This window comes from Mus pahari, chromosome 1, assembly GCF_900095145.1.
Source record: "Mus pahari chromosome 1, PAHARI_EIJ_v1.1, whole genome shotgun sequence".
Lineage (NCBI taxonomy): Eukaryota > Metazoa > Chordata > Mammalia > Rodentia > Muridae > Mus > Mus pahari.
In genome coordinates this window covers 55,652,222-55,665,248 of record NC_034590.1, presented here as the reverse complement: position 1 = coordinate 55,665,248, position 13,027 = coordinate 55,652,222, and the positions used below count along the sequence as shown (strand labels likewise).

The following is a 13,027-nucleotide window of genomic DNA, read 5'->3' as shown; positions in this document are numbered from 1 at the left end:
CATGTCCTTTGGTTAATGTCAACAATGGAGGTCTCCAAGTAGGCCCATACGAGAAACAGTGAGAAAGTTAAGGGTATGGTATGGGTTCAACCATGTTTAGATGTTTGGATGGCATTCAAAGAAGAAAGGACAAATTATACTTCTTGAGTTAGAACTTAGAAATCAGGAAGGCTTAACCATAAAGGTCTGTAAGCAAGTGCATCAAGAGAGGGGCTTCTAGAGGGTGTAATTACATTATCTCCTGGAGGGGATAATTGTTCTTCCCCTCTCCTTAGCTATGTCCTCAGCAGAATCAGCTTTCTTGAGGGATGGTCTTCTGGCCAGGTGATTGGCGGGCCTAATTGGTGCCCAGTAAATCATGGCTTGTTTCTAGAAAGATGACTGGGGTAATGAGAGAATGAAAAAAGGACAGACACACAGACACACATGCAGGAAGGCTGGGATCCAGTGACCTGTGTTTACTCTGAGAGCACACTTACTATGCAACAACCCAGAACTTCAACATGTTAATTCTATACAGCATGAGGGAGAGGTTAGCTAGTCTTGGTAGGTCTCTGTACCTCGTAGCACAAGCAGAAACTGAGGGCAATTCAGCGTCTCAAAGATTGGCAATGAAGACTGGATTTAGAGCTCAGACAAAACAAGTTGGTAACTGTCAGGTAGTGTACAACTTGAATCCCCAAATTTGTTAATCTTTCTGTCTCAATCTGGTCATTGGTGTATAATATTTCTTATAGAAACGCAGGAAGCCAAACCCACAGCTTGCTCAGGAAGGCCGGTTTAAGATGCTAAAGCTTGCAGGACATTCCCTCCCTCCCTTCCCCCTCCGTGGCTTGTATATGCTCTGAACTGCATCACAGAATGCTTCCAGAGACGGTGGCTTGGCAAGCACCAGCGTGTCCATGTCTTGCATTTAGCATCTGCGTTCCAACTTTAGGCTGACGTAGCCCCAGCAACTCAGTCATGGTGACACAAGTCCAGACAGGTGGAAACAAATTAAGTCAGGCCACTGTGCCCCTAGGCGAGCCCCTTTTGGAAAGCAGGGGAAATGCTCCTTCCCTGAATGCTCCACCCAGTCCAGACTGAATGGAGGCTGGGGGGAAAAGGGACCGTTTCATTCCCAGAACACCTGAAGCTTCTTCCACTGACAAATAGGATGCACAAATAGAGAGGGAAGGCAGACCCAAGCACCCTATTCCTCCTCCCCTAATCTGGCCCCCAAATCTCAGCCATGTGCATTTTTAACCTACAAATTGTGAAGAATTATAGACACGCTTGATCCTATTAAACAATGTTGAACGGTGAAATCCCTGCCAAAGGAGCCGAAAAAGTGTGTGGTCCTTGTCTGATCCTCTTTAGGTTAGATAGAAAGCAGATGTCCCTATCAGGGCACATTCACTTCACCCAGCAGGATCTCTCGGCATTTACACTGTTGATGGGTTGGTCTAATCCCCACTGGCTTGGGATGTCTATTTACCAAGGATGTTTATCAGTCTCCCTCTATGTTTATCCGTTTGTCTCCTGCTGTTGGTGAGAATGAGAAGCCCCAGCAGTTCCCTTCACCAAGAACCATTAAGCTAAACCCAACAGCGCTGAACAGTCTGCACAGGACTGTTAGAGCATAAGAATCTTAGAACAATTCCATCCACTGCCACCTCCCAGGTAGGTGATAGTGAGCAAGAATGAAGTCTAGCATTAAACTTCAGCTAAAAAGATAGACGATGCCAGCCTTGCCTCTGCCCCTTAGGACCAGAAACTGCACTAGGGTTTACAAGTTTTGGGCTGCCCCAGATAGAAGATATAATGCAGTTACCCCAGACACTTGGCCTTGCAGGAGGCCAATCCGTCCTTACAGGGCAGCAGCCTGGGTCTTACTCTGGAGGCTGGAACATGGACGTCAGTATGGTTAGAACCCAGCCTATGGCTTTTAACTGCACACATGGCTTTTGGAACAATGACCTAACAAAGATGTTAGGGACCATTGGGTTATTCCAGAAAGGAGTTTTATGTGTACGTTAGGAACAGGCCACATGCAGGTCCTGCAGACCATCTGCAGGTTGGTTGGGTTTAGACAAAAGAACCACAATTCTCCCTCAGACAGGAGGGGTCATGTTGAAGGTCATGTTTACTTTGTAGTTTTAAAAGTTACGGGTCTGGTTCTGGAAAATCACTGAAGTTCCTTCAGTGGCCCCGTAAGTCTCCCTTCCCATGGCTAGCACTGTCCTTCAAGTCATCCTTCATCCTCTCTTCTTCCAGGAAGACTTGGGTTTAGATGGGGCCTGCTCTTATGTCCCCATGGTAACCGTGCTTCCCTCAGAAAAATGCTCAACTGTATTGACCTCTGAATACTTTTCCTTCCTCTGCAGGCTAAGTTGGTCTCCATTTGTCCAATGTCTTAGACTTAGCGCTATTTATCGCTATTTATCAAATGCGTGTAGGTAGGCTTTCATGTCAGGGGTGTCTAAGTTCATCCTCTAGGTTTACCTGATGAAGGAATAGGACAAGCCTGTTGATATCCCTGGGCCCTCAGTTTCCTTAGCTGAAGAACTGGGCCAGGGTAAGGGACTCATCTCTTAGATTTAGGAGTGAATTGAAGCAATGTACCCAAGTCAAGCTCAATGTGTAGCATGCAGTTTTCCTTGCTTCAAAACTCTGTCAGTGTTTTTCTCAAAAGTAGCATAATGAATTGATTTTTTCCTGTTCCAAGTGTTTAAAAGCATTTACTGTCTCAGAAGGTTATTTTTTTATTTTGAAATATATTACCTGTAATTAATAGAACCATGAGCTCTTGGGTATGAATAATCAGCCAGTCTCCTCTAGTCCTATCCTCCTGCTCTTCTCTCTACCTCTGACTCTCCCTGAGGTACGACTGAGAAAACTTCACCATCCATCATCATGTGTAACCTGGAGGTTTCAGAGGCAAATGACCACTATGGCATGCCTGCTCTCTTCCATCTCCCTCGTCTTCCCCATCCTTTCCCCTTCTTTACCCCACTTCCTCCCTTTCTTCCCTTCTTCCTTTTCTCTTCCTTCATCCTGTTTCCTTTTCTCCCTCCTCCCTCCTTCCTATGTCCTCTTCTTCCTCACCCCCTTCTTTTTTTTTAAAGATTTATTTATTTTTTATTTATATGAGTACAGTGCACCTATCTTTTTTTTAGTGAAAGAAATATTTTTATTTTTTTATTATTATTATTTTCTTTATTTACATTTCAAATGCTATCCCGAAAGTTCCCTATACCCCTCCCCCCACCTCTGCTCCCCTACCCACCCACTCCCACTACTTGGCCCNGNCCTTCCCTTGTGCTGGGTCATATAAAGTTTGCAAGACCAAGGGGCCTCTCTTCCCANTGATGGCCGATTAGGCCATCTTCTGCTACATATGNAGCTAGAGACACNAGCTCAGGGGGTACTGGTTAGTTCATATTGTTGTTCCACCTACAGGGTTGCAGCCCCCTTCAGGTCCTTGGGTACTTTCTCTAGCTCCTCCATTGGGGGCCCTGTGTTCCATCCAATAGCTGGCTGTGAGCATCCACTTCGGTGTTTGCCAGCAGTGCACCTATCTTTAGACACACACCAGAAGAGGGCATTGGATCCCACTACAGATGGTTGTGAGCCACCATGCGGTTGCTGGGAACTGAACTCAGGACCCCTGGAAGAGCAGTCAGTGCTCTTAACCGCTGAGCCTTCTCTCCAACCCCTCACCTACCTGCTTCTTGAAGAACTTACTGACTCGATCTGTAGTCAAAGCACTGTATTAGAGCAGACTGGCAGGGCTGAGATGGAACCCTTGTCCTTAGTAACTCCATTTTGGATGTCAGTATAATGTGAAGGGCACCTTCTAAGACAGGGTATGGCAGGCCATCTGAGAGAAGGCCCAACTCAGGCTAGACCTAAGGATCACATTTCCTTAGGACCGCGAGGTAACCAAGAAAATGCAGGAGCAAGGACAGCCAAGGGAACACAGTGGCAGGGCCAGTGACATGACCCAGTGGGGAGAGGACATGCTGCACAAGTCTGACCTGAGTTTGATCATTCCCAGAACTCACCATGGAGAGTGAGCCCTGACTCCCAAGAGTTACCTCCCGTTCTGCATCTGCTCACACACCTACATGTGCTTGCTAATAAATTCTATTTATTTCAAAAGGAAAGAGGAGAGAGCATGAGGAAAAGGAGGTGATGGAATGTGGCGGCTGCCAAGTACTGCCAGTAGGTAGGGTTACCAAGCCAGGAAGAGAAGCAGATAAAAGCCACACCCGAGGAACCCTTGGCTATCTGTAGGCAGTGTCACTGTCCCAGGAGGGTGGGCAGAGCCCTGTGGATCTGGGTGTGGGTGGCAGTGGAACTCAGAACGCAGCAGGAACAGTGAGTCTAAAGAAAGGCACTATAAAGTGGCATGGCACTGAGGGAACAGGTACAGCAAGACCCTGTGGTGCAGTCAGTGAGGGAGAGACAGGAAGAGAAAAGGAAGCCCTGCCTACAGACTGAGCAGGCAAGGAGGTGGTTGTTCCAAGTGTGAAGAGCACAGCTGAGCTTGTCTTCTACACTTGACACACACACAGTACATGCACGTGAAGGCACACACACACATGTGCTTGTACACACACTCAAAATCCTCTTTAGCTAAGTCCCTAAAATAATTTAGGCAAATTTCTCATTCCTCCTAGTTTCTGTTTTGAGGCCACCATGAGCAGCCACAGGAACATGGGGTGGGGGTGGGGGCTATGAGGATGGAGCACCAGTCACCTGACAGGCTCATTCTAAAAAACAAAACATTCTTTCTGGTCACGCACACTTCACCGGACTTTCTCCAATCTTTGCCCCTTAGCTTATTCTCTGTCAGGAAGGAGGAGGTCTGTTTGGGAGGGACATGCCGTTCAGGAGTGTAGAGCCCCTGAGAGGCACTAAGATGGGCGAAATGACAGAACGTGACAGCCAGGTCCCCAGGCTTAGGTTCTCAGAACCACATGATGAATTCTTTTTTTTTTTAAGTATCCTGTCCGTTGTGTATTTCAGCTGAGAGTGGACAGAGTGGCGGGCAGTTCCAGGGCCGGCCTTCAGAGGTCTGGTCCCAGTGGCAGAGCCAGCATCACGGACAGCAGAGCGGTGAGCAGCACTCGCACCAGCAGCCTGGCCAGACTGAAGTGTTCCAGGTAAATCCAGCGAGCATCGCCTTCTCGTAGGTGTAGGTACCTGCGCCTTCTCTGCTTCCTTATGCCCCCTTTCTGCACCTCTGCCTGCCCTGCCCGGTAGCCAGCAAGAGATCCCACCAGCCTGCAGTATGGGGAGCCCACAAGTGGAAGGAAGGTCCTGCCCTGCCTAGCCAAAGCCTTTGGGTACACAGGAAAGGCACAGGGGCCGTCAGCCTTTCAGTTGTACACGCACAGCAGAGGCTGCATGCTGGATCATACACCCAAAGTTGTCCAGAAGGGATGTATGGAGACAAATACAGTAGGGGGGTTCACCCTGGAGCAGGGCCCATGCCCATCTAAGAGCTAGAGACTGTCAGGGCTCACCATGGCAATATACACAGCCTCCCAAGAGCTGCAGGTACCTAGGGGCTTGATTGCCTCAGCCTGTTGCCTCTCCACTGTGGCAACCAGGAAGAGGGACTCCCATCCCCAGACCCTTAGCCCACGGCAGCTGGGCCAGGGCTCAACTCTCTAGGCTAAGGGTCTAAGGCTACTTCCAGACCTCCACTACTAAAGACTTGCCTTGCTGTTCTCAATTCCTAACACTGACCAATCTTAGTGTGCTGGTGACAAGGACATAACCTTACCTATCATACAGGACTCAGTCTCCCAGGTTTTCCTGGAACATTGTAAGTGCATGTATGAGCCCATTGCTAGAGGTAGGCCTGCCCACCCAGTCTTTTTTTTTTTTTTTTTTATTATTATTATTGTTTTCTTTATTTACATTTCAAATGCTATCCCGAAAGTTTCCTATACCCTCCCCCCACCTCTGCTCCCCTACCCACCCACTCCCACTACTTGGCCCAGGCCTTGCCTTGTGCTGGGTCTATAAAGTTTGCAAGACCAAGGGGCCTCTCTACCCAATGATGGCTGATTAGGCCATCTTCTGCTACATATGCAGCTAGAGACACAAACTCAGGGGGTACTGGTTAGTTCATATTGTTGTTCCACCTACAGGGTTGCAGCCCCCTTAAGGTCCTTGCCACCCAGTCTTTTAACAGCAGCCCAGGCTCCTCTGGGAGACTCCCAGAGACCTATCTGTCCTGGAGAGCAAAGCTCCAGGGAAGAGCCAAGGTGTAGGAGACTCAGGTCACACTCTTCCTCCTCAAGACTCGATGCTACACACACACACACACACACACACACACACACACACACACACACACACACACGCGCGCGCGCGCGCGCGCACGCACCTCCTACTAGGTCAAATGTCATTTTCACAGGTCCATGTCTAGAGCCAGGTATTGCTGGGGGTCCACCTGGCTATATTCCCTTCCTAGTACAGGGAAGTGCCTTTCCCAGCCCTCTCTCTCTCTCTCTGACTTTCCTCCCTCCTTCCACTGTGAAGACCAGCCCTTGTCCATTGTTCATCTCCTAGGGAGGCCCTAAAAGGCATAATTCCCTAACAAGTATGTCTTGAAGGTCACCCTGCAAAAACAAGAATTCTTGATCAAATAACTTTATGAAACACCAATTAAAGCAAGTTATCCAGTTTTCTTTCTTGCAGGATTCATCAGAGCCTTTTTTTTATACCAGTGAGGCATGGCTTTCTAGGAGGCAGGGAAGTGTGCCTTGTTTCCCAAGCACATTTGTCCACAGAATCCTTTTCTCACCGTTCTCACACGGACTGGGAAATGGACAAAGCGCAGTGGATCTTCTGCCCTACGGAACTGGAACTCCCCTAATATTTTCAGAGCAAGTCGTCTGAGGTCTAGCAAACTAGGACTAGACAAAGTAACTGACCTTCCACTCTGGGATGGCATCACCCCACAGGCCACTGTGCCCAGGCCACGCATGCTCAGACTCCTGCTTGGTTGGTGATCACGTGGCTGCCCAGTCATAATTATTGTTGTAGCTTCTGCTTGCCCAGCCCGGGGAGGGGTGGGGCTCTTTCCACCCCTGGGCCTGGTTTAGTTTCAGAAAAAGGTTTGTGATCTAGTGAGGTTTACCTTCAGCATGATACTCCCCAGGAGAGCAGTTCCCAGCAGGGTCGGGTATTGAAGCCCCCTGAAGAGCAGCCCTGTACACAGGCTGGGCAAAGGAACACCTGCTCACTAGAGGAGATGGTCAAGGGGATCAGTCAGTGACAGGCTGGACTCCGGGACAAGGGCAGGCTCTGGGTGAGGTCACTGACCCCTGGGACTTTCTGTTCTTCTCTTCTCCAGGACATGCTACCCATGCCGGGCGACCCGACGCAGGGGACTGGCAACTATAACATCGAGGACTTTGCTGACCTGGGCATGTTCCCTCCATTTTCTGAGTAGCTTCAGGCAAAGCCAGGCTTCTACTGCCCAGGCATTATTATCATGCCATAGATGTCCATGTTCAAAGAGGGTCCCCCTTACCCAGCTTGCCCTGCCGCAGAACCCCCAGAAATCTCCCCTATTCCCTATCCTCCCTGGACATGGTGTCACCTGGCTCTAACCCAGGGCCCTGGCTTCTTGGGTTCGGGATCTTTGTATTTATTGTACTTTATCTGTGTGCTCGGAAGGGGGCCTCCAGGGTCTTAAATCCCATTGTGAATAATCTGTTAATGGACAATTCGCACCCATCAAGTGTTTGCTTGATCCGCAATGGCTGGCAGTACCAGCAGGTCTGCCTGGTGCAGAAGCTGGGTTTCTTCCTGCTTTTTTCAGGGATGCTGCGGCCTGGAGGCTTCACGTCTGAGTGAGAGGCAATAACCTCTGCTTTCTGGGCCCCCAGCCAGGAGGCAGGATGGGAGTCTCCCACACTAGCTGTCCTTGATGGCCTGGGGCCAGGTGTGCTTTACACCTGAGAATCAAAGTCGTGGCTTGGTAGATGTACTGTGGCGTGTTGGTGTGTGTGGCCAGTGAGAGTGAGAAGCCCTCCCCCATTCAGCTGCACTTCACAGGAAAGCATGCCTGGAGCCTGGGAGCGGGCTGACTCCCTGGAAGCCAGGGCTGAGGAGCTGCTCCCTCTGTAAGTCAGTTCTTTGGTCCCCTGCCCTTTTACAGACATACTTTACTTCTTAACATCTTTAGTCCTTCTTCCTTGTGACCTATGAGAGTGCTCACGCTTCTCTTACTAGGCTTGAGGGACAGTGCCCTGATTCCATGAAGGTCACTGCCTCCTCCCTGCTCTGCAGCTGAGCCGAGCTGTTTTCTGCCCAGCGCCTTCAGGAAGTCAGACCTGGCCCTCTGTACAGGGTTAGGACACCTTGACCCAGGTGTCCCTGACACCTCCTGCTCAGGAATCTGGAAAGAAGACGGGGCCACACTCTGGGTGGAGAAGGGTGGCCTGGGCCACCGGAGCCTCTGTCCTCATCAGGCAGGAGAGGCAAGGGTATCTCAGGGAGGACACAGCCTGTGAGGCCAGGGACTCTGATCTGCCCAAGCTTCTACAAAGACCCAAATTTCTCAGTGTTCTTAAGGTAGAACTATGAACTAACTTCTAGAACAATGGTTCTCAGCCTGTGGGCTGTGTTTGGGATGTCAAGCAACCATTTCACATGGGCCGCATATCAGCTATCCTGCATATTAGTCACATAATGAATCATAACAGTAGAAAAGTACACTTATAAAATGGCAATGAAAATGATCTTATGGTTGAGGGTCACCACTACATGAGGAACTACATTAAAGGGTCACAGAGTTAGGAAGGTTGAGAGCCACTGTTCTAGAAGCTTCTTCCTGGCTTATCTCTAACATCAGAGTCCCTGTGTCAGATTTTATAGAGCTTCAGAGTCCACCCATTCCACCCTGCCCCTCCCCCATTCCGTGTGCTGCTGTGAGTTCTCTCTGGCTCCTGGGAAGCTGGGAGTACAAGAGGCTCCAGGATGCACAGGAGCAGAATGAGCATGGAGATTAAGATTCTGGGAAAGCACCACTCCATTCAGAAGCTCAGTTCTGCTAGTGTTTGTACAGGACTCTACGTGGCTCAGCAGACTGCCCTTGGCAGCAGCCCACCCTAGGGGATCCCCATTCCTGACAAGCTCCAGCCCCAGAGACCTTCCGCAGCATTGAATCCGTCCATGGAGAGTAGTGACACAGTCAGAGCTTCATCTCAGCCTCAGAACCCCCAAACAGTCTCTCACGTGTGCTGCCCCATTCCGCTTCTGTCCCCACCAGCCTGGAGCTGGCCCCAGGTGGTGAGCAAAAGTTACAAAAGGAAAAAAAGGCCCAAGGCTGGCTTCAGGAGCAAAGAATGCTTTGTATTGTAGAACAGCCTTGGCCTTTAGCTTGTGAATTAAGAGGTGTGGAAGCTATGGGTTTGGTTTTATTGCCTTGGGTGGGAAGTGGGAGCTTTTCTTGGGTGTGCCATGGGCTGTCACACTGCCCTGGGTTCAGGGCACTAAGGTCTGCAGAAGAAATAGGACAGAATTCTTGCTTAAAATCATTTCATGCTTTCTCTCTGTTAAGAGGTCGAGGGTAAAGTCAATTCAGTCCTTGGTCCTGGGGAGCAGAGGTGAATGATTGTTGGCAACTCAGACAATAGGAAGCCCTGCTTTAAATGGCTCCTGCTTCTCCCCAGTCTTATCTAGGGAGTTCCATAGGCTAGAAGGTGGGGATTTAGGCTGGCCTGAGTTCTGGGTCTTTTCTATACCTCTTTGGCTTCTATGTTGTGATTCTCCAAAGCCATATGTGGAGGAGGTGGTTGGGGGAGAAGCCAGAAATGAAGAGTCCCACCCCACAAGGACATCTATCACCCAAATATTTTTGAAACACACAGGAGTCGGAATCAATCTCATTATCCTGCACAAGATGTCCCTTCATATGTCCCCTGCAGAGGAAGCCAATATACTGGCCCTCCATTAGTATCCTTCCAGCTACCTGTCCTGGTGATGGTCTTAGCAGGCTAGGGATGGATAGGGTGTGTTGGCTTCCTGCAATTCTGTACCTCACCACTTCATTCGCTGCCGAAGTCCAATTGGCTCCTCGTGGGCTGAGCAAACAGGAAGGGGACATGCAAGGACCACCTGAGTCATTGCTAAGGACACAGGAGCTCTAAAAGAATGGGCCATAGACTGCCCGGCCAGCCAAGGATGGTTCTAGAACCCTGCCTTGCTGTCACTCCTGTTTGTTTCACTGTGGTTTCAGGGAACGGGTGAGCCATCATGAGCATCCGCATTCATCATGCTCAGCTCAGCCTGTTCTTGCATCATAAAGTGACTGTTGTGGGTAGTAGTATTTGGATTGGAGGCATAACCCGCCGAGGAGCTCACACTCCCCTGTCATTAGGACAGTGAGGCCCCAGGTTAGCCCACTGGCAACCATGCACACTCCCTTCAGCTCTGAGCTAGAGATCTGGCAGGTCCAGGAAGTGGGTTCTGTAATCTCCTTCTGCAGCACAATCCAGCCAATGAACAGTAGCCACTCCCAATGTGAGCTCAGCCTGTCTCACAAGCAGAAACAAGTCGTTTGCTAATCCCCAATAGCAAGGCAAAATTAAAACCCTCTTTGTATGTGGCCATGGATTGCTATGTCCTAACTTGCCCATCCATCCTCCCTTCCCTTCCCCTCCTGAGCTGATGCTCACCTGAAGTGCCACCACTGGAGATAATGAAGCAGGGAGGGTCATGAGCTCAGGAGTTCAAGACCTACCTGGGCAACATAATAAAACTAATCTTAAAAACAAACATATAGCTGAGTAACTTGGCCACCTTTCATGTGCCGAGGAGTCACCAGCTTCCCTGGCTGCCAGCTTCCTCCATTGCCTAGAATCTGGGACAGCTTTGAAGACGTAGCTCCACATGTGACATGCCGTGTCTTGTGCCCTAAGCTGGGCTAGTTCAGGTAGCCTGCAAATCCTTGTGGCTACTGGCTATAGCAAAATGGAGCTTTTCACAGGTCATCCAGGGCCCAGCTATTTGCTTTGTCTAACCATCTCTTTCCTTAAAGAAAACTTCACAAGCAGGCTTCCAAGAACAGCAAGCACTTACTCATCTCTCTCTTAGCCTTTCTTGTGGATGTGAACTGTGCTGTGGGTAAATCATTTGTATTTCTTGAATGTTCTGTATGACTAACAGGTATTAAGTCACTGGGTATATGTATAACTAATGTAACTGCCTTTTAAATTTTCATTACAATAAAAAATGACTTTGCTCTGAAAGTGAGTGCCTTGGACTGGCTTGGTAATTGATCAACTTGAGGTATTTGCCCTTGGGAGTCTGGGATAAGCCACACTATGAAGTACAGGCATGCTAAAGAGTCACCTGTTGCAAGTATTAACTACTTAGGACAGAAAAGGAAACTAATGATTCTTGAGATTTGGTGTAAGGCAAGATTCTCTAGAAACTTCTCTGGACTGGACTTCACAAACACTAAAGGCAATTACTTTTCAAAAGACTTTAAAGAGAAGAAAGTAGAAAGAGAAAGAGTAGAAAGAGAAGAAGAAAGCCTGGGAGAAAGTAGCTCTGAATCATATATCTAAGGAAGACTTGTGTCCAGAAAATGCAAGGAACTACTCCTACAACTCAAGACAGAAATCTTAGTACCAATAAAAATAGCTGAACATCACAGGCCCCTGTTTCTCCCAAGAATTCAAATACAGGCTACTGGGTGTGGCACATGCCTGCAATCCCAGCTTCAAGCAGGCTGAGGCAGAAGGATTGTCTGAGTGAGCTTAGGAGTTCCAGACCAGCCTAGGCAACACAGTGAGAAACCATCTCAAATACATTCATGCTCACACACAACAAATACACATATTGCATTCTGGGTTAATATCTTTAGTTTTAGAGAAACACAAACCAAAAGATCAGTGAATAGTATTCTATTACATGGCTAAAAATGGATAAAAGAAACCTTCATTCATGGGAAATAGTACAGCCTCATCACATGCAGTTTTCTTATGGTTTTAATAGGATTTTTCTTAGTTTATTTTTTTCTTTCAATGTGATAAAAAGCCCTGACAAAAGCCACTTTAAGGGAGAAGGGGTTTGTTTTAGTTCACGGGTCTAGATAGGATTCATCATGAAAGAGAAGTCAAGACAGCGTGAGCTTGAAACAGTTGGGCATATCCACAGTGAGGAAACAGGGATAAAGACGAATTAGTGTCCAGCTCACTTTCCACATTTTATGCAACCCAAGACGCCCTGTGCAGAGAATGACCCTGTCCGGAATTAAGACTGGTCTTCCCACATCAGTAATCCTAATCACAATACCATTCTACCACAGACATGAGCTAGGACCATCTGCCTCTCATTCTAGATTTCATCAACTTGATAATTAATGCTATCCATCACAGACCTATTCTTTAAAGAGTAAGTATAGCTTATAGAACCATAAAAAAAATATTTTTTAAAAAGCAAATTGCCCACCGGAGTGGGAAGAAAACAAGCGATTTTTCTTATTCATTTATTGAGAAATCCTTAAATACTTAGGGATTTAGCCTCAGCAGGGTACATCAGAAAAGTATGCATATGACCAATCCGCCTCTTCTCATGGGTGTGAAGGCAGGAGGATTTCAGAGCAGGGACACACCAAGAAGAAACATCAGATAAAGGCAAGTTCTTGCCAGGACCTGGTGACACCTTACCTATAATCCCCTCTGTTATCCATAAACAATGAACCAAAGTAAACTCTCTACAATAATTATTTTCCTAATTGTGCCACTATATACGTCATGTAGACAGTATAGAAAATTACTAAGAATTAAGCTGTGGATAAGTGGCATGCACTTGTAATCCCTGTGCTAGGGAAGTGGAGGTAGCCAGATCTGTGAAGATCCCTGGCCAGCCACTCTGCAGATGAGTGCTGGGTTCAGTGTCTGTCTCAAGAAAAGGAAGAGGAAAACAATGGATGGCTCCTAAGGAGCATCATCCAAGGTTGATCTCTGTCTTCACATGTACACACATGCACTTACCTGGACACACACAC

The 13,027-nt window shown here is 48.2% G+C and overlaps 1 protein-coding gene across 6 annotated transcripts in view; it reads left to right on the top strand.

The window, feature by feature from the left end:
* Arnt2 (aryl hydrocarbon receptor nuclear translocator 2) overlaps positions 1-11,261 on the top strand; it is a 168,957-nt gene extending 157,696 nt beyond the window's left edge. For 5 of the 6 annotated variants that reach the window (XM_021191241.2, XM_029535015.1, XM_029535029.1 and 2 more), the window contains 2 exons: positions 5,014-5,150; positions 7,358-11,261. In XM_021191241.2, the coding sequence (XP_021046900.1) occupies positions 5,014-5,150; positions 7,358-7,456 (236 nt within the window). In that variant the 3' untranslated portion in view covers positions 7,457-11,261. Of the gene's footprint in view, positions 1-5,013; positions 5,183-7,357 lie in introns of all 6 variants that reach the window. The other variant, XM_029535035.1, reaches the window with a different exon arrangement.
* The last annotated feature ends 1,766 nt before the right edge of the window (positions 11,262-13,027 follow it).